The following is a 26,290-nucleotide window of genomic DNA, read 5'->3' on the forward strand; positions in this document are numbered from 1 at the left end:
CAGGAGCAAGATGTTGGTGTCCGTGCAATCCCAGAGAAGACGCTTCCCACAATTCCACTCAGACGGAAATCTGTACTATGAGGCAGTCATGGGATTAGGCCTTGGTTGGGCCTGGCTGGGTTTGTCTGGGCTGGGAGAGGCTATACCGACACTCCTGGTGCCCAAATTGATGACATATGTTGTGTAGCGGAGAGTCGATGGATTCTGTTCAGTCAGTCGTCCTGATAAGCCTTTCGTTCCCAGGTAGCTAGTTTATGCTGGCAACAACAGCATGGCACAACTTAAAACTTGTCAAAGAAAATGTGATGTTTATTTCAATGGGAAAAGGAGAAATAACTTGTAGTATTGGTCACCCTATGGAATCTGGATCTCTCCGTGACATGCCAATTAGCTGACGTTACGACAAGCCGGTGTGAATGACCAATGCAGCACTGTGTTATCCTCAAAGCAGACGAAGAATGTGTTTCGCTTGTCCAGGAGCAAGATGTTGGTGTCCGCGACCTTGCTGGTTTTCCCTTTGTATCCCTGCCACATATGTCTCGTGTCTGAACCGTTGATTGCAACTCCGCTTTGTGTCTGTACTGATGTTTTGCCTGTTTTATTGCCTTACACAGGGCATAACTGAACTGGGCCTTGTAGCCATCCCGGAAGGGAGAACAATGTCCCAAAGTTGTTGAACCGCGAGTACTGCAGGCAATGTGTTCGAAGAACTACAGATTTGCTTTATTGAAGTCCCCAGCTTCAATAATTGCGGCTTCAGGATATACACATAGTCCAGTGTACTTTCTTGCGATCCGTCGTGGTATCGGATTGAGGGGGAATATACACCCTTTGACGATGACCGAACAGAATTCTCTCGGGAGGTAATGCTGTCTGCATTTGATTGTGAGGTATTCTAGGTTGGGTGAACAAAAGGACTTGAGTTCCTGTACATTACCACAATCACACCATGAGTAGTTAATCATCAAACATACACCTCTGCCTTTCTTCTACCCAGAGAGTTCTTTATTCCTATCTGCACAATGTACTGAGAACCCAACTGGTTGTATGGGACTGGGACAGTGTATCTCACTCACTCACACACTCACCCTCCCCTGTCTCCCACTAAGCTGTGTTTGTTTCTCCTGTAGCTCTTTGACCTGGTGTACAGGGAGGAGACGCTGCTGAACGTGATCAAGAGTGTAACCCGTAATGGCCGCTCCATCCTGCTGACTGCCGTGCTGGCTCTCATCCTGGTCTACCTCTTCTCCATCGTTGGCTACATCTTCTTCCAAGATGACTTCCTCCTCAATATTGACAGGATACCTAATAAAACACTAGGTAAGGTCAAAGAGCAGGCACTATGACACTTAGGGGTTCCCAAACATAACAACTTCTTCTGTCTATCCTCCCCATTCTGATTGTCACATTTTAAAATTACTTACACCAGATTTCCTGCTGTGAAATAACTCTGCAAGGCCAAATAGGGTCCCTCCGTTACAATAGACAATATTGAGCCAACAAAGGCACGAGTGTTCCTCCTGACCTTTTGTTTTCCTATTTTGCAGAGAGTGGAGCCAGTATGGTGGGTGATTTTCTGTCAGCAGGAGTGTGTCGGAAGGACAGCGGGGAGAACTGCTCCACAGAAGCTGTTATGGATGGTATGTGCTCCAGGAAAAGTGTGGGTATATGTGTGTGCGCACAGGCTTGCATGTGTGTCAAGGGGTTCTCCTGTGTCCTCACAGACCATCTGCGCCAGTCCTCCCCCAGAGAAGACGCTTCCCACAATTCCACTCAGACGGAAATCTGTACTATGAGGCAGTCATGGGATTAGGCCTTGGTTGGGCCTGGCTGGGTTTGTCTGGGCTGGGAGAGGCTATACCGACACTCCTGGTGCCCAAATTGATGACATATGTTGTGTAGCGGAGAGTCGATGAATTCTGTTCAGTCAGTCGTCCTGATAAGCCTTTTGTTCCCAGGTAGCTAGTTTATGCTGGCATCAACAGCATGGCACAACTTAAAACTTGTCAAAGAAAATGTGATGTTTATTTCAATGGGAAAAGGAGAAATAACTTGTAGTATTGGTCACCCTATGGAATCTGGATCTCTCCGTGACATGCCAATTAGCTAACGTTACGACAAGCCGGTGTGAATGACCAATGCAGCAACGGTGTTGTGAGGTGCTTCCCACTGGGCAGCAATTGCTTCACTAGGCAGCTGTATTACATCGCTGGCGGTAGTTGACGTTGCCAATTTCTTCCATACTCCATTATATTTTGAGCAGCCTACACAATAAATAACTTGTAATGGTAGTAAACATCTTGATGGCACGGTGATACAGTCTACTGCTGCTCAATGGCAAGCGTTTGCGCTGCAAACCTGCAACTTAACACATGGTACAGTGTCCTTGCTCCCGAGTCCCGCGTGCCGACCACTGCTGTCTTGAGGTAACTTAGAGGGAAAGATAGATAGTGGAGCTAATTTCAGGCCAGGGTGACGGGCAGCTGAAGCACATTTGTTGATTTTGTAGTCTGATAAAAACTGAATGATTCTCAACTCCCACGTTCCAACTTCCTTCAAGTTTCAAATTCACACTGAAATTTCTAGCAACAAGCATAAACTAGCTTGCTAGGGAGGGCTCATTAGGAAAAGACAACTGACAGACCCAGGGGTTTAGGCCTGGCTGGGTTTGGCTGGGCTAGGGAAAGCATAGGGGTTTATGCCTGGCTGGGTTTGGCTGGGCTGGGGGAAGCACACAGGGGATTAGGCCTGGCTGGGCTAGGGAAAGCGCACAGGGGTTTAGGCTTGGCTGGGTTAGGGAAAGCATAGGGGTTTATGCCTGGCTGGGTTTGGCTGGGGCTGGGGGAAGCGCACAGGGGTTTAGGCCTGGCTGGGTTTGGCTGGGCTGGGGGAAGCTCACAGGGGTTTTGGCCTTGCCGTGTGTGTCTGCTACTGGAGGACCAGGATCCAGAGGGAGGTTGGAGGAGAGGTTAGGGATTAATTGCCATCAGGCACAGGACGGGTTCGCTCTGAGAGGGTGCCGGGGGCAGCTCATTGGGATCCTGGCATTCTAACAGACACTGTTGACTTCTTTAGAAAAATCGCCCAAATTAAAGATGACCTCAATGCTGCCTTAATGTGCTGAGCCAACCTTTTCTGGACCTTGTCAGGCCTGACGGTGTCTGGGTTCAAACCTCATGTAGCCTTCCACCACCATCACCACCACCCAAATTAATGACACTAGTCTGGTGACCTGTTGTTTTGTGAGAACTGTTTTCGGAGGGTTACATTGGTATTTTCAGTGGTTCCTGTGCTGGGAAGAAGCAGGCTGTGGTAGGGTTGATTTGCAGGTTTATTTGGAGTGAGATGTTAAGCTTTTGTTTACACAACATTGTCCTAATTCACTAAATCGTCGTGTCCCCCCCCCAAGACAGAATTTGCCATGAGGTATTGTATATGAGAAATGTAGATGTGAGTTAGAGGATTGGATTTGTTGTGGATATACACAATGTCCCTGATGTCCCTCTGTAGCTGCCATAGCCACCCAGCCGTCGGCGGTGGTGATTGAGGACAAGGAGCGGTCGTGTGACTCCCTCCTCATGTGTATCGTCACTGTCCTGAGTCACGGCCTGAGGAGTGGAGGTGGTGTGGGGGATGTTCTGCGGAAGCCATCCAAAGAGGTATGCAAATGCCCATGTTGAACACCATCAATCCATTTACATTTCCCACAGGTCCAGAAAGAGGAAGAAACCAACACAGTTTAGCTTCACCTCAATCTCAATTATTGCTAATGAACAGGGAACAATTTTGCTGCAGTTATGTTTCATAGCTGCAGTTGTCTTTTGATAGTTGACTTGTTGAAATGTACAGGTGTATGTTATCAAATTCCTGTTCCTTTCTCTCATGTATTTGCTAGGAGCCTCTATTTGCTGGCAGGGTGATATATGACCTACTTTTCTTCTTCCTCGTCATCATCATCGTCCTCAACCTCATCTTTGGAGTCATCATCGACACCTTTGCTGACCTCAGGAGTGAGAAACAGAAAAAGGAGGAAGTCCTGAAGACAACATGCTTCATCTGTGGTGAGTGGGCCTACCTGGGTCTGACTGGGCTCTTCTGGCCTGTGTCCACCGCGAGTGTTCAGTGGGCTGATGCTCAGCTATCATGGTGATAGCTGCAATTCGAGCTGGGGTTGGAATGACTAGTGGATTTGGTCTGTAGAGTCTATGAAAAGTAGTGCTATTTAACACTAGGCTTGTGGTGCAGTCCAGCGAGTGTTGGATGAGGATGAACATATGAGTGGTCTAACCTGAGACTGCACTGTAAGTCTGTCTGAGGCTGTTACTTAAGCAATAAGGCCCGAGGAGGTGTGGTATATATGGCCAATATACCACGGCAAAGGGCTGTTCTTTTGCATGACGCAAAGCGGATTGCCTGGATAAAGCCCTTAGCAGTGGTATATTGGCCATATATCACACACCCCCGAAGTGCCTTATTTCTATTATAAACTGGTTACCAACGTATTAGAGCAGTAAAAATAAACGTTTTGTCATACCCGTAGTATACGGTCTGATATACCACAGCTGTCAGCCAATCAGCATTCAGGGTTCAAACCACCTAGTGTATACTGTTGCATGCCTCACAGCTGGCCCGTGGTAGAATGGGGGCTGTTTTGCTCCGCTCAGCAGCATAGACATCACAACACCTCCTCTTCCCAGAACCAGAGTGGTTAGTCATGGATGATGCGATGCGGAGGAGTAACTTCCTCCTGTTACCATGCAGGTTCTTGACCATGTTAGTGTGCAACACTCACTCAGCCATGAAACACTCCTCCCAAAGTGCAACGCAATGGAAATGAACTGTATCACATCGGCATACACAAGCTATTAGTTAATGTAGCCTTAGTTACCTTAGCCTATACATTTTTTTTCATGCATTTTACGTATGGCTGGCCCCGTGGGATGAAGTAGGATAAATGGGCAAGTAAAATACAAATGTAAGACATTGAGAACCAGCTTTAAGACCCTATTCTATTCTCCCTCTGACAGAACTTCCCCATGCTATAGTTGCCATGACTAAAGTCATCACAGACAATCACCAGACTGATAATGAATGGCTCATTATTGCCACACATGCATTTGTTTGTTTACAGATTAAGTAACTGCCGTGCATTTATGTTCCGGCATGTGTTTGACAATTTGTTTTTGTGTGTCCCTTTGTGTGCAGGCCTAGAAAGGGACAAGTTTGACAACAAGACGGTGACATTTGAAGAGCACATCAAGGTGGAGCACAACATGTGGCACTACCTGTTTTTCATAGTGCTGGTCAAGGTGAAGGACTCCACAGAGTACACAGGACCAGAGAGCTACGTCGCTGAGATGATCAGGGTACGACTAGACTACTACGCGTATTATGACCTAGATATCTTATAACTTGTAAAGTACCAGCCAAAACAGCTTATTATGAAGGAGATTATTGATGATACACATCAAGATAGGCAGGTATGTGGTCATAAATAGATCTCTGACAGGGAGTTGGCAGTTCTGCATGACTTCATCAGAAGCGCTCACATATCTGAGCTTTGATCAAATGTGTCTCCTCAGAATGAGGGTCAGCTCCTATACTAGATAGAGAGATTTTGGCATGCAGTAAAATATCTCTGTTCCATGGCGAGAATAAATCTAAAAACATGTTCAGAAACAGAAAACCACATAAGCGCCAATACATTGTAGTCTTTTTAAAGGTCCTCCTCCACAGCTTTGCTGCAGATGGCCCAGTCCACCATCTACTAATCTAAATTAACTCAACCTAGGGATATGTGGGTCCTGAGTCGAGGAGAGTTGATTGCTATGGCTGGCCAGGTTTTTCTACCATTAATTGGCAGCTGGCCCAAAGCAGTGGCATTGTGTTGTGTAATCCCTGCCTTCGTGACCATTGAATCCCTCCAAAGTATTATCACATCTGTAAGCTTTGTGAATAGAGAATTAAGATCCAGACAATGTTCCATTGGCATGGAGAATTAAGATCCAGACAATGTTCCGTTGGCATGAAATGTGTTAATCCCCGAAAGCAGCCATCCCAGCAAACCAAAATTGGTTCTGGGATATTTCCTAGAACATTTATTTGGTTGTGGTAAATGTTCTCATAACACAAAATTACCAGTCGTGCTGATAATTATAGAATGTTTGTGTAAAACTTTCACCTGATGTTGCAAGAAAGGTTCCGAGAACCCATTTCACCTGTTCTTTAAAGGTTCACAGAATGTTTCATTAGGTTGTGGGAACAGTCTGGTGGGAACATTGTGGGGAGATCACAAAACATATGTTCCAAAACAATAAAACAATACAGTTGTGTGGATAATTCAACCATGTATATTTTACAAGAATGTTCCCAGAACACATTTTTTCTGTTCTTCAAAGGCTCCCAAAACATTTCTTAAGGTTGTGGGAACATTATGGGTATATGACAAGAGATCGTTTCCTAAAATGCTAAAACTGTCCAGTTGTATTGTATTTGTATTTATTATGGATCCCCATTAGTTGCTGCCAAAGCAGCAGCTACTCTTCCTGGGGTCCAGCAAAATTAAGGCAGTTTATACATTACAATACATTTACAGATTTCACAACACAAGGTAGGGCACAGGCCCATACTCCACCACTACCACATATCTACAGTACTAAATCCATGTGTATGTATAGTGCCGTAGGTTATCGTGTGTGTGTATGCATGTGTCTGTGCCAATGTTTGTGTTGCTTCTCAGTCCCTACTATTCCATAAGGTGATTTTGATCTGTTTTTAAAAGAAATCTAATTTTACTGCTTGCGTCAGTTACTTGATGTGGAATAGAGTTCCATGTAGTCATGTAGTACTGTGTGCCTCCCATAGTCTGTTCTGGACTTGGGGACTGTGAAGAGACCTCTTGTGGCATGTCTTGTGGGCTTTGCATATAGTTTAGACAGACAGCTCGGTGCATTCAACATGTCAATACCTCTCATAAATAAAAGTAGTGATGAAGTCAATCTCCCCTCCACTTTGAGCCAGGAGAGATTGACATGCATGTTATTAATATTATCTCTCTGTGTACACCCAAGGGCCAGCCGTGCTGCCCTGTTCTGAGCCAATTGCAATTTTCCAAAGTACTTTTTTGTGGCACCTGACCACACGCCTGAACAGTAGTCTAGGTGCGACAAAACTAGGGCCTGTAGGACCTGCTTTGCTGATAGTGTTGTTAAGAAGGCAGAGTATCACTTTATTATAGACAGACTTATCCCCATCTTAGCTACTACTGCATCAATATGTTTTGACCATGACAGTTTACAATCTAGTGTTACTCCAAGCAGTTTAGTCATCTCAACTTGCTCAATTTCCACATGATTTATTACAAGATTTAGTTGAGGTTTAGGGTTTAGTGAGTGTTTTGTTCCAAATACAATTCTTTTAGTTTTAGAAATGTTTAGGGCTAACTTATTCCTTGCCACCCACTCTGAAACTAACTGCAGCTCTTTGCTGAGTGTTGCAGTCATTTCAGTCACTGTATTAGCTGGCGTGTATAGTGTTGAGTCATCCACATACACAGAAACTCTGGCTTTACTCAAAGTCAGTGGCATGTTGTTAGTAAAAATTGAAAAAAACAAGGGGCCTAAACAGCTACCCTGGGGAATTCCTGATTTCAACTGGATTATATTTTAAAGGCTTCCATTAAAGAACACCGTCTGTGTTCTGTTAGACAAGTACATCTTTACACATTATAGCAGGGGGTGTAAAGCCATAAAACATACATTTTTCCAGCAGCAGACTATGATCAATAATGTGAAAAGCTGCACTGAAGTCTAACAAGACAGCCCCCACAATCATTTTATCATCAATTTCTCTCAGCCAATCATCAGTCATTTGTGTAAGTGCCGTGCTTGTTGAGTGTCCTTTCCTATAACCATGCTGAAATTCTGTTGTCAATTTTTTTACTGTAAAATAGCATTGTATCTGGTGAAACACATTTTTTTCCAGAAGTTTACTAAGGGTTGGTAACAGGCTGATTGGTCGGCTACTTGAGCCAGTAAAGGGGCTTTACTATTCTTGGGTAGCGGAATGACTTTAGCTTCCCTCCAGGCCTGAGGGCACACGTTCTCTAGTAGGCTTAAATTGAAGATGTGGCAATATCGTCTGCTATTATTGTCAGTGTGAATATTTACATGGGACAAAAACGGGACAAAAACAAACATGTCTTGCTGCTATGCCATCTTGGACAAGGAAAAAACTTTATTTTGTCCTTGGCCTATATCCTAATCTGACTTTGGTGCAGGTCATGTTGTTCTTCACATTACTGTCTCTGGTAAACACACACTATATCAAAAATAGAAAGTGCTACTGTAAGCTTGTTATTAAGGCATATGAAAGTTCACCTGTTCCAGAAGGCATTTCTGCCCCCCAAAAAAACATTTTTGACAAATGCCTCTCATGTGACATACACTTCAAAATATGTTCATTCATTTTTTATTTAACTAGGCAAGACCGTTAAGAACAAATTCTTATTTACAATGATGGCCTAGGAACACTGCCTTGTTCAGGGGCAGAACGACAGATTTTTACCTTTGTCAGCTCGGGGATTTGATCTAGCAACCTTTCGGTTACTGGCCCAACGCTCTAACCAGTAGGCTACCCAAAGTTAGTGCAGGGCTCTCTAACCCTGTTCCTGGAGAGCTACCCTCTTATAGGTTTTCAATCCAACTCCAGTTGTAACTAACCTGATTCATCTTATCAACTAGCTAATTATTAGAATCAGATGCGAAAACCTACAGGACGGTAGCTCTCCAGGAACAGGGTTGGAGAGCCCTGTGTTCTAGTGTAATAGGTTTAATACTGTATAATAGGCTAATTCTATTCATCCATTTTCCCTTCTTACTCTGCTGGTTACCCTAACAAGCATAACAGTGTCAGATTCTGCTTGTTGTTGTGAAGATGCCTCAGATGCACAGAGGGGATTGAAGAGATCAGGGGGTGTAAAAGAAGTCAGACAACTCTGACAATGACTGGGACTGACGTCAATGGCAGAAGGCTTTAGCTGAAATGTCGGATTGAAGGTGTAAATTGATGATGCTTGACTCCGGTCAACCAGAATCTGTTTCCCTCATTATTTTTGAGGCCCACGCTCACTGCTCCAAGATGCATCCGTATCTTGATTTGAACTTTGAATCGCATTGATAAGAAAATGCATTAGAGTCATTTCAGAAGAAGGGAGAGTGAGGAGTTTTTTTGTTGTGTTTTGCACACTGTTACTATTTGATTGTTAGGTCTAGTTTGAAATGTGAACTGTGTCTTTAATTTGCATAGAAGAATAGTAGATGTAGTGGCTTGCCTGTGACGTTTCTGTTGCTGTCAAAACCACACAGCTTCCTGTTTCTCTGTCATGGCCCTTGTGGTTTTAATAATGAAAAATGCACTTCTTTCATTTCCATTGAACCATTTTGAAGATTAACTTAATGTCAGCGTTGACCGCACGCGGTCTGAGACTTACTGGAAGTGTTTTCACTTGTAAACACCCAGCCCCCCAAACACACTGGTTTGGGGGGCTGGGCTGTTAAACTGACTCTTGACACAGATGGCAAAGGGCAGAATTAAGCAATCTTGCTGTACGTTACGTCTCTGCTCCCATCTCGTCCAAGATTAGCCTGGCACTTTTGATTGAAATTGATTGCAGACAAACAAGGGTCTAATTCTACATTCAGCAGTATGCTAGCATAGGAAACTAGTATACTGTGTCTATTGGGGGTGCGTCTCTAGTATATTATAGTATGCAGACATCCAATACAGAATGTACTTGATAACATGCGGGACAGCAGCACTGTGTGATTTTGGATGTTCAGAAACTGGAGCATGCACACAGCACTCCTTTCCTCCTCTCAGAATGAGTACATGTCTCTGTGTGATTCCCCTGTCCTGCTGTTTGTCTGATCCAGGACCAACCTGTGGCCCACTACAGTCGCCACTCTCACCCCCCACTTCTCAGACTACACCACTGAAACCAAGGGACTTTTCCATCCATGCAGCTGTGCTCACAACAGACACAGGCCACAGTGCAGGTGCTCCCCAGCACCCTCCTGTTCAGGCAACACTGTGCTTCTGTTTACTGTTGGGTCTGTAGTAAGGCTAATTGATAGCGTAATGCTATTTTGTAAGGTGAGAGAGTGCATATGCATGTAGCTAAAGGAGTGACTGTTTTGTATGGTGTGCGTGTCTACGCACTTGTGTTTTTGTTGAAGGGAACTCCAGACAGACCCATTCACACGGCCTTGGCTTGTTTGAGGTCAGGTTCAGACAGTGCACAATAACATTGGTATGTCGTGACCTAGTGCTGGAGGAGATGGAGGGGTGAAAGAATGCGTTTGGAGTGACCCTTGGCTGCTCGCCTGGATGATTGCAGCAACCCTTTCACTGTCTCAAGGCTCTAAAGTGACTGGCTGCCACTCATACTCTCCACGTGTAAAACTGTATGTACACTGTGTGCACTAGGCAGACCTTGTGCAGTAGAGCAATTCCACGGTAACAGAATGACGCTGAGACTCACTTCACTTTAAACATATGCCAAACAAAAACCATTGATTGCCAAGTTAAACCATACAACACTATGCACAAGGACTACTTCGAACAATTTCCACCAAAAATGTTACAGAAACACATTTACTGGAACAACAGTGCAGTTTGGTAACAGAATGACAGTAAATTCTCCCTCAGTTTTTTATGTGACCACATTTTCCAAAAACAGCTATGATATGACACCTTGAGTTTGAAAAAATCTATTTTGATTATTGAACTACAGTAAGTGAAGTGGATCAACACCCGGTAACATATGGATGGTAACAGAATGACATCATGGGTCTGTGATCTATACTATACAAAAATGCATAATTATGAATGTCATATTCTTCATGGTGATGTATCCTGAATAGGTACACAAAGGTAGAAAGAGGCATTGTCCTCCTTTGCATGTTTGGGTATTATTCTACACATTGGCTATTATTCTAAATAGCTCTCCCCCAAACAAGACAAAATTTGGTTGGTCCGGGCCGCATCAAATCTGTACCAATCATAGACGTCTATGTTTCACAAGTTTGGACCTCACAGTAGAGCAGAGCAGAATAGAGTAGAGTACAGCAAGGCACAGCAGAGTAGAGTACATCCCAGTACAGCACAGCACAGTATAGTTCAGTACAGTAAAATACAGTTCAATAGAGTATAGTTCAGTACAGTAAGAGTAGAGTTCAGTACAATACAGTAAATTATACTGTAATCTACTCTAGTGTGCTCTGCTGTATTAAACTCTTTACTGTACATTACAGTACCTTACTGTATTGCACTGACCCATACTCAAGTTTACTGTACTGTACTGTGCTCTACTGTACTGTGCTGTCCAAACTTGTGAAACAGATGTCTATGATTGGTATACATTTGGACTGACCACATTTCACCTACTTTTCAGCGTCCATAGACTTCCGTTGTCGGTCGGTGCTCAGTGGGTGAGAGGGCTGGTTACAGTAAATGGAAAGAGAGGGGACTCATGGGTAGGGGTCTGTAAGAGCCGGGAGAGGTGACATTAAATGGAGAGAGAGAGGGAGAAGTTGTCTCAACTGTTTTCACACGCTTGCTTTGACCACCATGCGACAGAAAGAGAGATAAACAGTTATGAGCTGAACGTAACAGTATGCCAAGGGAGGACAGTAGCAGGTATTCCAACTTTTTGGTAACAGAATGACAAGACATTAGGCAATATTTCTTAAACTTACAGAAGGCAAATCATTTCTGTAAAACTAAATATAAATGTTGATAATACCTTTTAAGACTTTTTCTGCTAGATTTTTTCTAAGACATTTTTTCCAGCTCTTGGGCCAGAAATCAAATCCATTGCTTATTCCTAATTTTTATTATTCCTTAATAAACACTGGTTGTACAAAACATTAAGGACACCTGCTCTATCCATGACAAAAGGAGGTGGGGGGTGCAACTCAATATTAGGAGGTGTCCTTAATGTTTATATACACTTAGGTTTCATTTGACTCCAAACTGTGCTCCTACGAACTTCATATGTTTGTGCTCATGGGGTTTTTTACACGGAAAAGCCCCGTACATTTTCTCTTTTATGCACAGATAGACAAAAAGGGTTTCAAAAGGGTTCTTTGGCTGTCCACACAGGAGAACCCTTTTTGGTTCCATGTAGAACCCTCGTTGGAAAGGGTTCTACATTGAACCCAAAACGGTTCTACCTAGAACCAAAAAGGGTTCTTCAAATGGTTCTCCTATGGGGACTGCCAAAGAACCCTTTTAGGTTCTAGATAGCACCTTTTTTTCTAAGAGCATAGGGGTGCTGAAGAACCTGCCCTTTTGCCCTCTTGATTATTTGATTGGTTGCGTAAAAAAAAAAGTGTTATTCTATTTTTTGTCTATTTTCTCTATTGTAACTTTCAATACAATGAATTGTCTATCAAAGTAGAGAGCTTTTCATGAACTCATGAATCTTAAAAAATATTAAATAGTTCAAATCACAATGCGGATGCACCTCGGAGAAGCGATTGGTGGGCCGCAATAATAATGAGGGCCACAGATACTTGCAGACTTGAGTCAAGCACCATCAATTTACACCTTCAACCCGACATTTCAGCTAAATCCTTCTGCCATTGACGTCAGTCCCAGTCATTGTCAGAGTTATCTGACTTCTTCTACACCCCCTGATCTCGCCAATCCCCTCTGTGCATCTGAGGCATCTTCACTACAACAAGCAGCATCTGACACTGTTATACTTGTTAGGGTAAAACGCAGAGTAAGAAGGGAAAAGGGATCAATAGAATTAGCCTATTATACAGAATTAAACCTATTACACTAACACAGGGATCTCCAACCCTGTTCCTGGAGAGCTACCATCCTGTAGGTTTTCTCTCCAACCCTAATCTAGTGCATCTGATTCTAATAATTAGCTGGATTAAATTCAGATTTTCGGTCACTGGCCTACACACAATATCCCATAATGTGAAAGTGGAATTATGTTTTTTAAACATTTTTACAAATCAATTAAAAATGAAAAGCTGAAATGTCTTCAGTCAATAAGTGTTTAACCCCTTTGTTATGGCAAGCCTAAATAACTTAAATAAATGTTTTTAACAAGTCACATAATAAGTGCAATAATAGTGTTTAACATGATTTTTGAACGACTATCTCATCTCTGTACCCCACACATACAATTATCTGGAGGCCCCTCAGTCGAGCAGGGAATTTCAAACACAGATTTATCCACAAAGACCAGGGAGGTTTTCCAATGCCTCACAAAAAAAGGACACCTATTGCTGGATAGATACATTTTCAAGCATAGTGGCAGCTGCATTATGTTATGGGTATGCTTGTAATTGTTAAGGACTGGGGAGTTTTTCAGGATAAAAAAGAAAGGGAATGGAGCTAAGCACAGGCAAAATCCTAGAGGAAAACATGGTCCAGTCGGCTTTCCACCAGACACTGCGAGATGAATTCATCTTTCAACAGGACAGGACAATAACCTAAAACACAAGGCCAAATCTATACTGGAGCTGCTTACCAAGAAGACAGAGTTGCCGAGTTACACACCCAAGCTAACTGGCTAACTTTGGCTAGCTTGCTGAGAGAACAGCTCACTGACCATTTATTCACACTAGCAGGGCTGGTTAGGCTGTTTTTATGTTATCCAGAGCGTTGGTGACTGCAGCTGTGCTGCTGTCAACAATTGAATTACGCTTTTTTGCCAACGTTTACTGACACAGGCCATATTCAATGGGTGTTGAGCGTTCATAAATTTGTCAGTTATTCTGCGCTCTGGCACACTCAGGCGAGAGTGCTGTGAAATCGGAGTAGATGCCCAAAGCGAATTTACCAGCTACGTCTATCAACATCTGTCGCAGTGAAATCATAAACATTCTATTGAAATGGATACTTGCATAGTGGAGTCTTATGTTAAGACATGTAGCTAGCAAGCTAAACAATGAACCATAATCTAAACTCATGACGTTACTACCCTGCATGAATCTGCTGGTATCTAACCAACCAGGTTCAATATTAGCTAGCTAACATTAGGCTATAACTAGCAAAGCAAATGACTCTGAGATATGAATAATATTACTACACAAATCATACACGTAACGTTAGCAAGCGAGCCAGCCAGCTAACGTTAGCTAGCTAGCTAACAGTACATTTTTAACTTGAAATAAAAACGACTTTCTGACTAAATTTGAAACGTGTAATATCTGAAAATGGGAGCTAGCTAGACTATCTTACCCTTATACATGGATGGATGCTTCTCCCTCTCTGTCACGGATTCCATGGTTGCCCTTAGTTTGAAGATGTAATTCGGAGACAGGTGTTTTCTCCATCTCCTTATCACACTCTAATTCCACTGATTTCAAAACTCGGTCCTCCAGAAAGTGGAGAGCAGCACTTATGCTGTTCTACTATGCAATATATATTTTTAAAAGCCATGTTAGACAGGATTACCAACAGTACACATACTGACCAGCTCAAATAGACAGAAGCATGCTACATGGCAGACCAATCCGAACTCATCTCTTGGCATGTCCAGCCCACTCATTATTTCAGCCAATCAGGGCTAGCAGGAAGGTTGCTTACTTTTTCTGTGGCTAAACCAACTAGGCTCATAATTGAACAATTGTATTCGTATTTAACAATGGCATACATATTTGTTATTAAGACACATGAAAGTTTACCTGTTTCAGACGGCATTTTGATCAAATAAAATAAAAATTACTTGCAAATGGCTCTCCTGTGACGTGTGACATATGTCCAGTTTCCTGAAACGAGCAGAGGTGTAAATAACCTAATTAAGTAAAAATACTTTAAAGTACTACTTTAATCGTTTTGGGGGGTATCTGTACTTTACAATACTATTAATATTTTTGACTAACACCCAAAAGTACTTGTTACACTTTGAATGCTCAGCAGGACAAGAAAATGGTCTAATTCACACTTATCAAGAGAACATCCCTGGTCATCCCTACTGCCTCTGATCTGGCGGACTCACTTAACACATGCTTCATTTGTACATTTTGTCAGAGTTGGAGCGTGCCTCTGGCTCTCCGGAAAGAAAGAAAAACTTGAAAATTTGGCCGTCTGCTTTGCTTAATATAGGGAATATGAAATGATGTATACTTGTACTTTTGATATTTAAGTACACTTTAGCAACTGCATTTACTTTTGACACTTAAGTATATTTAAAACCAAATACTTTTAGACTTTTACTCAAGTAGTTTTTTACTTGGTGACTTTCATTTTCTATTAAGGCATTTTTACTTTTACTCAAGTATGACAATTGGGTACTTTTTCCACCACTGGAAAAGAGCCACATTTATGGTCAGTTTACATATATATTAGAGGGTATTTATGTCAAAAAGTTGTATAATACCCGTATAAACTAATCATTGTATTACATAATTTCTGACATCACATGCCTTACTTTTATATTCCTGCATAAGTAAAATCAGGATTATGCCTGTACTGCCATTCATTCCAATTAGACTGGTTTGGATTACTCCCTGACCAATATGGGTGCCATTTTAAACCCCTTCTGGAACTTTGAGGGTTCTAGTAATTTAATAGGATCTCTATGGTTAATTCTAAGTAAATGATGTGTTCTCTGTTTGGCCCTCACACATTCAACAAGGCAAATGGTAGACCAGACTGTGTTTTTAAGGAAGTTAAATTGGAACTCCCTGGTATGGAAAGTCCCCAAATGTAATTCTATTACATTGTATTATAGACTTGATTTGTGCACACGGAGAGTGAAACAAAGAGTTGCTTATTTGAGAGAAACACAAGTCAAAGCAGCATATGTATACCAAGTGAAGCCTTAGCTAGCTAATACATTTGATGTCACTTGAGTTACAGTTAATGTGTAAGGCTTTGTCCCCCCCAAAAACAAAGGGTATTAGAATGTTAGTGGTGAAATAAAATAAAATAAGTGTACATCAGAAATTGTACTGCATTAAATGAATGAAAACATGTATGAAAATATTTTTTTCCCCTGAGCAAGCAATTGTAAAGATTTGATTGATGTTTAAATTGTAGCTTATTTGATCAATTCTGAACATTAATAGGGTTGTACAGCTACCAGTAATTTACCAGTAAGTTACCGGAATCTTCTGTAATTCTGGTCATTTTAACTTTTATAAAAATGTGTTCATATATAGTATTTTTTTCATTAAAAAAAATCTGTGTCCATATTGTCAATGACTTTCTAGTGGATAGACCATATAGTTCAAAAGAAAATGGCCTAATTAATGAAAAAAAAGCATCTAATCAACAATGGTATTTTCTTTTATTAACTCTTCCAACTATAGATTTTTTTCACAACTGCCACGTTTGGCGCCAAAACATTTACAACATAGACATTTTGACATAGTAAAATAAATAAATGTGTTAAAAAAAATAATGCTGAATCCCTCATATGGTATTTACTAAGTTGATGGTTAATATTTAGGATAATGTTTTAATTATATTGTATATTTTAAAATCATCTTATTTTATATATTTTACATCTGTTAAGGCCACACAGAGGGCCAAATATAATTAGACTTGTGATAATCTGAAGTCATCTGATAAAATTCCCAAAGCTCATTGAAAGTTAACAAAATTCTTGTAGTTTACAAGTAAACTTAAAAGTTTCCAGTAATTTACCCTCTCTTTGCAACCCTAGATATACAATATAAAATTACTATACAAAAGATTAGGAACGTCTGCTCTTTCCATTACATAGACTGACCAGGTGAATCCAGGTAAATGCTGTGGTCCTTTATTGATATCACCTGTTAAGTCCACTTCAATTAGTGTAGATTAAGGCAAGGAGTCCGTTTGAAGAAAGATTTTTAAGCCTTGAGACAATTGAGACATAGATTGTGTATGTGTGCCATCCAGAACGTGAATGGGCAAGACAAAATATTTACAGTGGAAGTCAGAAGTTTACATACACTTAGGTTGGAGTCATTAAAACTTGTTTTTCAACCACTCCACAAATTTCTTGTTAACAAACTATAGTTTTGGCAAGTCGGTTAGGACATCTACTTTGTGCACGACACAAGTAATTTTTCCAACAATCGTTTACAGACAGATTATTTCAATTATAATTCACTGTATCACCATTCCAGTGGGACAGAAGTATACATTCACTAAGTTGACTGTGCCCTTGAACAGCTTGGAAAATTCCAGAAAATTATGTCATGGCTTTAGAAGCTTCTGATAGGCTAATTGACATCATTTGAGTCAATTGGCGGTGTACCTGTCGATGTCTTTCAAGCCCTACCTTCAAACTCCGTGCCTCTTTGCTTGACCTCATGGGAAAATCTAAATAAATCAGCCAAGACCTCAGGATAAAAATTGTAGACCTCCACAAGTCTGGTTCATACTTGGGAGCAATTTCCAAATGCCTGAATGTACCACGTTCATCTGTACAAACAATAGTATGCAAGTATAAATACCATGCGACGATGCAGCCATCATACCGCTCAGGAAGTAGATGCGTTCTGTCTCCTAGAGATGAACGTACTTTGGTGTGAAAAGTGCAAATCAATCCCAGAACAGCAGCAAAGGACCTTGTGAAGATGCTGGAGGAAACAGGTACCAAATTAACTATATCCACAGTAAAACGAGTCCTATATCGACATAACTTGAAAGGCCGCTCAGCAAGGAAGATGCCACTGCTCCAAAACCGCCATAAAAAAGCCAGACTACGGTTTGCAACTGCACATGGAGACAAATATCGTACTTTTTGGTTGGCCATAATGACCATCGTTATGTTTGGAGGAAAAAGGGGGAGGCTTGCAAGCCAAAGAATAACATCCCAACCGTGAAGCATGGGGGTGGCAGCATCATGTTGTGGGAGTGCTTTGCTGCAGGGGGGACTGGTGAACTTCACAAAATAGATTACTTCATGAGGGAGGAAAATTGTGGATATATTGAAGCAACATCTCAGGACTTCAGTCCGGAAGTTAAAGCTTGGTCGCAAATGAGTCTTCCAAATGGACAATGACCCCAAGCATACTTCCAAAGTTGTGGCAAAATGGCTTAAGGACAACAAAGTCAAGGTATTGGAGTTGCCATCACAAAGCCCTGACCTCAATCCCATAGAACATTTGTGGGCAGAACTGAAAAAGCGTATGCGAGCAAGGATGCCTACAAACCTGACTCAGTTACACCAACTCTGTCAGGAGGAATGGGCCAAAATTTACCCAATTTATTGTGGGAAGCATGTGGAAGGCTACCCGAAACGTTTGACCCAAGTTAAAACAGTTTAAAGGCAATGATACCAAATACTAATTGAGTGTATGTAAACTTCTGACCCACTGGGAATGTGATGAAAGATATAAAAGCTGAAATAAATAATTCTCTCTACTATTATTCTGACATTTCACATTCTTAAAATAAAGTAGTGATCCTAACTGACCTAAGTCGAGGAATTTTTAATAGGATTAAATGTCAGCAATTGTGAAAATCTGAGTTTAAATGTATTTGGCTAAGGTGTATGTAAACTTCCGACTTCAACTGTAAGTGCCTTTGATCGGGGTATGGTAGTCGGTGCCAGGTGCACCGGTTTGAGTGTGTCAAGAACTCCAGCGCTGGCGCATTTTTCATGCTCAACAGTTTCCAGTGTGTATCAAGAATGGTCCACCACCCAAAGGACATCCAGCCAACTTGACACAACTGTTTTTTACACTGAGTGTTTAAAAAAACCACCATTTTTACAATATGTACTTATTACAGTGTAAGGCATAGTAATGTGAAGTGTTACCAAATATTTTCTATAACTTTTATAATTATGATGAGAGACCGGAATTAAAATGTATTGCCCTTATTTACAGTGTTTCAACAAATGTTCTAGTCATGCTTGAATAAAATATCTCCTCCCTCTGTTCACCAGGAGCACAACCTGGACTGGTTTCCACGGATGCGGGCCATGTCCCTGGTATGTAGCGATGCGGACGGGGAGCAGAATGAGATCAGGAGCCTGCAGGAGAAACTGGAGTCCACCATGAAGCTAGTCTCCAACCTCTCTGGACAACTGACCGAGCTCAAGGAGCAGGTGAGGGGGCCATCTAGCCTCATAAAGTGAACTGATCATAGTCTGTATAGATATTGATATGAAAATAATTTTAATTTTCCATATATTTTGTGTAGCATTTGGTGTGTTTAATGGTAACTTGCCTTGTTCAGTTCAATAACATTTTTCATAAATAATTTCATCAAACTCGGCACACTGTTTCTTGTAAATAAAATAGTATTTTGGTCTTTCAATGAAATGAGAAGTGTTTGAGGATACGGGTGGTATCTAGACCCAGACAGGAGGAAATGGTTGTTGTATGGCTAATGGTTTAGATGAGGACACAACTACCCTTTCCCCTTGATTTTTCAGGATTACATATCTCCATAAATAAATCTTTGTTTGGTTAATGTCTACTTAGTTTTTCAAAATTCTTTCACATGTACACTAACATAGACCAAATTGAAAATGTTACTTTAGGAGTTTAGTTGACCGACAAATTCAAACTTAACTGTGCTTAACTGTCTTATTTTCCCAGAAGTCAGGGCAGTGCCCCCCCCCCCCTTACCCGGAAGATTCATGAGCATGCTCCATGGCACTCAAAAGTGGCACACAAACAAGAACATCGTCTCACAAACAACAGACCCAAACAAGAGCTCCCTCTGTTACATCATTCCAATGAAAATGGACTTAATTAGTTTGCTGTGGCACAAATAAAGAGTCACATTCTACTATAACTGAGTTTAGCCAGTGGCCACCCCTATGTCTCTCTATCGTAATACTATAATGCTGCTCTTTCTAGCACTTCCCGACATCTTATAATGATTTCCTTTATAATGCTCAACTCATGATGACCAACAGCATTGTTATGAGGGTATTTGCATTGCCGTTGCAATATTAAGATGACAAAGAAAAAGTTTTTTTGTTAAACTTATTTTGTTTGTTTTAGAACTTTAATTGATTTAAAATGGTTGTTGTCCCTATTGCCATAAAGGCCAACATCTTTCATTATTACTCATGCGCCTGGCTTGAAAGTTTCACTATTGGTCTTTTCTTTTGGTCTTTTGGTCTTTTCTTTTGTTTCCTGTGGTTTACTTGTTCTTAGAGGAGATGACATTCTGAAAGGATAGAGGATACGTTTCAAATGAAACCCTGAAACCCTCCCGTCAAAGCCAAAAGCTCTCAGCACATTGCTGTGCAAAATTTGCAGGCACGGGCAGTTTATACTTTTGTTTCTCTGAACAAGAAACGTAGTAGCAGCTTATTTGGAGGTACTGTAAGTGTCAGACACAGACAACCTATATCCCACCCATAGAAGTTACAAAAGCAGCAGATGTACAGATACAGGAAATGAGTAATGAGTAAATAACCTAGCATCTGTCCTGTGTGTTGTCCTCTAGATGACAGAGCAGAGGAAGCAGAAACAGAGGATCGGACTGTTGGGTCATCCTCAGCATCCTCAACATGCCAACCCCCAGCAAACTGCGTGAGGCTGAGGCAAGGACGCCCCCCCTACCCAGCCACAAGACCCAGGGAGAGCTACTTCTACTGCTTTGTGTTTGAATAGGGAACAGATTGCAGAGTCTTCACTTAGTGCTCCCTCCCATCCTGCATATATACTGTAGCTACCAAATGTGTTTGTGAAGCTTAGCACATTGAATTAGCTAGTCATATAATTGTAATATGTAGGTTAGCCTACAAAGGTATAACTCAAACAAAATCACTCACCATGCCCAGGCAACCCATCCTTTTTCCAGTCCAGTTGGGATCAGTGCCAAATGTTTTCTATGTAAAAATGTAAGTGAATTCTCATTACATGGCCTTTACTGGGTGAACTTGAAATACAGCAGAGCAGGGCCGGCGTTATGGGCGGGCTGTAGGGGGCCTGGTCCACCCTACCGTTCCTCCTTGAAATATTGGTGATTTATTTGACTGAGAAGTCAAAGACGCATCAATCTCAGATAAAGCATCCGAGCGAAACAGCGCCCCTCTGTCTCCGTATGTGTAGACCATGTATCTGATGCTGTCTGAACAAAAGGAGTATGTCATGTCATACTTTTTCTGGCCAGACAGCATCAGATACATGGGCTACACGTAGTAATACAGAGTGATGCTGTTTCGCTCGATGGTTTCAGCAGAGAGGCAGAGGTGAAACAGGGCTCACTCTTGCCACAAATCTGTCCTGAATGCGTTTCTATGGGCATAATATGCAGACCTAAGCTTGTTGCCTGCATTCCCACAGTGACTCGCACTGTTAGGGCGGAGACATGAGCATCTCGTCATTATATACAGACATCTGGTTTCAGCCACTTCCCGAATTACAAAGAAAAGTTAGTGGGTAAACAGTGTACTGTTAGCTTCCCCTAAAGTAAATTGATGTTTTGCCAAAATTATATAATGACTTCTGTCTAAATAAAATAATAGTAAATACTTACCAGAGATCATGACTTAGCCACAGAGGATCATTCGTTTTTTGTTTTTTTTTAGATAGCTGTGGATTATTTCAAATCACAAGTGCATAGGCCTATGCCTATTTAGAAAGCCAGCAATTTGGGCAGAGCACGTGGCAATAAGCCTAGCTAATTATTGAATTGTGGCTGTCAGCGGAAAAACATCTAAAATGTGTGAAGATACTGTGTCTTGAGTATAATTTAAAATGTTGAGACAAGAAACAGAGGGGTGTGGCGAAGATATGGGCGTTTCTCTCCAGAATGCATGAACTCAGCTCTCCAGAATATGCTCCGCTGTCTCCCGTGAATTATTGCACATTCATTGTTTCATTGTGTGAATGGTTTTCCCTTTGATCATTTATTTTGATAAATTCCCCATTACACATGTAACCAGTAGGCCTAGTAAATGTACTGTTAATCTCTGTTATTTGGTTACATTAATTTCTGCAGTCATTTACTGTTCTCATTCTCGGAGTGGAAACATTGTTTACAGAGTTCACAACCTGCTACACTTGTGAGAAACAAGTTTTGGTTTATTTCATAACCATCATTTTAGGAGTTTTGTCATTGTATTTTGTTTGGAGTGCTCCATGTAAGCAATGAGCATGTGAGTGGTTTCTCTCCCCTGATAACGTTGAGGGAGCGCCTGAGCACGCCAACCTGCTGAGTTGATGCAATGTTGCACTAGCAAGTCAAGACAGATAGATAGAAAGAGAGGCAGGTACAGTAGAGCGATGAATGTGATTGAAATAACCTGAATTTTCTTCAGCATATTTTCTACAGTTTTTATTTGTCGCTTTAGGCCTATGTATTTTACTTAGTTGACGATGGAAGTTGTTGGCCTAGGTGCTGCATTGGCCTATAGGCTATCTCTGAACTCCGTGTTAATTTCTTTAGCCTATAAACTATAAAAAATAAAGGGAGTCGCACACTCCATATATAAACTCTCAGTAATTTATTGGGTAAATCACCAACGTTTCGGCGTGACTCTCTATATTTGTATAGTTTATTTGCCATTAGTCAGCACCTCCACACAAAATAAGTTTTCTGGATGTGCGCCAGCTCATGTTTATTTTATACATTCGCCAATGGATCACGGTGTATCAATGTGTCCATTTGGCAAAGGCTGGTGCTCTTGCATTGGTTGAATTTTTACTTTTAGATTTGTGTCATTTTAATTCAGATTTTTATGATTAACCACGTAACAATAATTTTGAGAAACAAAAACATTATTATGGAAATGAAACTGTTCCACAAAATAATCATAACTGATACGCAGATAGGTAGAAATGGCGGGATAAACTGTAAGTTTTCCCAAACTTGAAACTCACGAGCTGCCTATGGCATTTATTATAACACCCACCAACAAAATTTGTGCAAGCGCGTGCACGCAAGAGGTGAAAAAAATGGGTCCGCCTATAGAAATGAAATGCCTGTCCAACTGATTCGTTCTGGCGCCGGCCCTGCAGCAGAGCTGTACCGGACACAGGAAGATGTAGTCCGACGTGAAATGGCACTGGGATACATGGAAATAAACATCTTTTTGTATTTACTACTGGTATAGCAAGCAGTATTTAATGTCTTATTTTTGTATCCTGTGCAATATCACTACTTTAATATGCAATCTCCTTGGTGTGTGAATTTAAGTTGTTCCTAAAGTAATGTCTTATTTAATAGGGACAGAACTTTTTTCCACATGGGAGCTTTATTTTGTATTATTTTGCTTTTAAATGAAATAGGGACCTGTTGGACTTCACATATGAAAATGACTCCATGTAGAATAGCAGTTGGTCAGACAGATTAAGCATTGTTCTGGCCTTTCTGATTTTACTTGTTTTATTTCTTTCAGAAGGTTGCATAAAAAGTCTTAAATGCACTTCATAGAGATAGTATATTGTCTGAGAGCAAGTATAGGTCTTGTTTTCAGTTTCATTTCTGCAAATAAGATTGTGTCCTATCTTGTACTATTTTATGGTATTTGCTTTCTTATATAAAACTGCCATTTAAAGCTTTTAGGATACTTGCTTTTCTTCATCCAAACAAATGTATTATGTAAAAATGTCATCATGCTGTTATGTTTATTAATCATATTTCCACATTGTCTTGCACTACATATTATTAGCATCTGTCATTGAGGTTTATCCTCTTGTAATTATAACACCTGTCATGTGTGCCATTTGTCCCTTTAAGACCTTTTTTGTTCTGATTTACTACTTGTGACAAAGCCACTATCTTTTTCCTTTGTTTTATCATTCACCGCAGATTTCTGTTCTCAATTCTGCTGTTTATTTGATATATTATTATTTATTGATTTGTATTGTTGTACTTATGTCGCTTAAGCACTATGTCGCTTAAGCCATTTGTTGTTTTGTATAGGGACCCATGTTTTCAGAAAAGTAATGTGGAATTTAAAATCAGTGTTACTGAAAATGAATGTGCAAAGGACTCATTTTAAAGATTTAAGCACTGTTAGAATTGTAAAATAATGTAGAATTATCTAATAAAATATATGTAATTCTCCTTTACATCCACCACTGAATTTGGTCACTACACTGTATGCTACTGGGCTACCATATGAAGGGAAGCTGTAGTCCAGTCTTCTCGTTTCCCTCTGCTCACTGTGTAAATGGACAGTCTTGTAGTCCATTGTAAAATCTAGCTGAAAAGGTCAGAGGTAACTTCCCCACATTTTTCACCTACTTATGCAGTGTCTGCTTCTGTTAAAGAAATATTACTTTATTTGTCGTCAACTCTTTGTAAGTATTGTCACAAATATTGAAGAATTTATACACAGTATATAGTATATGCGGATAGGCTGGTGCACAGAAGAGTGTTGGAGATTCAGATCCTCTCAGGGTTTCAATTTAGTTATTCAGTGAAACAGAGCATGTTAATAAAATATGAATAGACTTGTGCGTGTCTGTAGACTTGAGAACATCAGCAAGTTTACCGAGTAACCAAACACAAAGGCACAAAAGGAGCTTTTAATTGTCCAGCTTCATCTGTGGACTTTCCTGCAGTATTTTCCACATACCTAAGGTTTATTAAACAGCAGTGGTGTAAAAAGTACCCATTTATCATACTTGAGTAAAAGTGAATATACCTTTAATAGAAAATTATTCAAGTTAAAGACACCCAGTAAAATATTACTTGAGTTAAAGTCTTTGGTTTTAAATAGATTTAAGTATCGCAAGTAAATGTTATTGCTAAAATATGCTTCAGAATCAAAAGTAAAAGTATAAATCCTTTAACATTCCTTATGTTAAGCAAACCAGATGTCACAATTTTCTTGTTTGTTTTTTATTTACGGACAGCCAGGGGTTCACTCCAACACTCAGACATAATTTACAGACAAAGCATTTGTGTTTAGTGAGTCCTCCAGATCAGAGACAGTAGGGATGACCAGGGATGTTCTCTTGATAAGTGTGTGAATTTGACCATTTTCCTGTCCTGCTAAGCATTCAAAATGTAACAACTACATTTGGGTGTCAGGAAAAATATATGTAGTAAAAAGTATATTATTTTCTAAGGGAATGTAGTGAAGTAAAAGTTGTTAATAGTAAAGTACAGATACCACAAAAAACAACTTAAGTAGTACTTTACACCTCTGCTAAACACTGACAAATGAATATGGAGTGAATGCTTGTAATCTGTGCAAAGGCAATACAGTATGAATATGGTTGTGACTAAATACAGTCACCTCAAATTATTGACACCCTTGATAAAAATGAAAAAAAGATTATGTATAGAATAAATAATACAAATACTGAGCTACAGTGCCTTCAGAAAGTATTCACACCAATTTACTTTTTTCTACATTTTGTTGTTACAGCCTGAATTCAAATGTCACTGGCCTACACACAATACCCCATAATATCAAATTGTAATTGTTTTTCTTTTTTTTTTCCAAGGTGCACCTGTGTAATGATCATGCTGTTTAATCAGCTTCTTGATATGCCACCACTGTCAGGTGGATGGACTACTTGGCAAAGCAGAAATCCTCACAAACAGGGATGTAAACCAATTTTTGCCCAATATTTGAGATAAATAAGCTTTTTGTGCATATGGAAAATCTTTAGGATCTTTTTTTTAAACATGGGACCAACACTTTACATGCTGCGTTTATATTTTTGTTCAGTGTAAGCTCAGGGGTAAAAATGTTGTTAACAAGTCACATAAGTTGCATGGACTCAATCTGTGTGCAATAATAGTGTTTAAAACAGTTGTATAATACTGACTCATCTCTGCACCCCACTCATACAATTATCTGTAAGGTCCCTCAGTCGAGCAGTGAATTTCAAACACAGATTCAACTACAAAGACCAGGGGGATTTTCCAATGCCTCGCCAAGAAGGGCACCTATTGGTAAATTGGGGGGAAAAAAACATTGAATATCCCTTTGAACAAGTTATTAATTACATTTTGGATGGTGTATCAATTAACCCAGTCACTACAAAGACACAAGTGTCCTTCGTAACTCATTTGCCGGAGAGGAAGGCAACCACTCAGGGATTTCACCATGAGGTCAATGGTGACTTTACAACAGTTACAGAGTTAAATGGCTGTGACAGGAGAGAACTGAGGATGGATCAACAACATTGTAGTTACTCCACAATACTAACCTAATTGACAGAGTGAAAAGAAGGAAGCCTGTATAGAATATTAATATTCCAAAACATGCATCCTATTTGCAACAATGCACTAAAGTAGTACAAAAAATGTGGCAAAGCAATTAACTATTTTTCCTGAATGCACATTACTGAGTACCACTCTCCATATTTTCAAGTATAGTGGTAGCTGCATCAAG

General features: G+C 40.5%; 1 protein-coding gene across 11 annotated transcripts in view; it reads left to right on the forward strand.

Annotated features, from left to right (window-relative positions):
* LOC112220132 (inositol 1,4,5-trisphosphate receptor type 1-like) overlaps nt 1–24,008 on the forward strand; it is a 143,713-nt gene extending 119,705 nt beyond the window's left edge. For all 11 annotated transcript variants that reach the window (XM_042331591.1, XM_042331592.1, XM_042331595.1 and 8 more), the window contains 7 exons: nt 1,131–1,320; nt 1,548–1,640; nt 3,511–3,659; nt 3,896–4,061; nt 5,206–5,366; nt 18,914–19,075; nt 20,434–24,008. In XM_042331591.1, coding sequence (XP_042187525.1) covers nt 1,131–1,320; nt 1,548–1,640; nt 3,511–3,659; nt 3,896–4,061; nt 5,206–5,366; nt 18,914–19,075; nt 20,434–20,523 — 1,011 coding nt within the window. In that variant the 3' untranslated portion in view covers nt 20,524–24,008. The remainder of the gene's footprint in view (nt 1–1,130; nt 1,321–1,547; nt 1,641–3,510; nt 3,660–3,895; nt 4,062–5,205; nt 5,367–18,913; nt 19,076–20,433) is intronic.
* The last annotated feature ends 2,282 nt before the right edge of the window (nt 24,009–26,290 follow it).

This window comes from Oncorhynchus tshawytscha, linkage group LG02, assembly GCF_018296145.1.
Source record: "Oncorhynchus tshawytscha isolate Ot180627B linkage group LG02, Otsh_v2.0, whole genome shotgun sequence".
Classification (NCBI taxonomy): domain Eukaryota; kingdom Metazoa; phylum Chordata; class Actinopteri; order Salmoniformes; family Salmonidae; genus Oncorhynchus; species Oncorhynchus tshawytscha.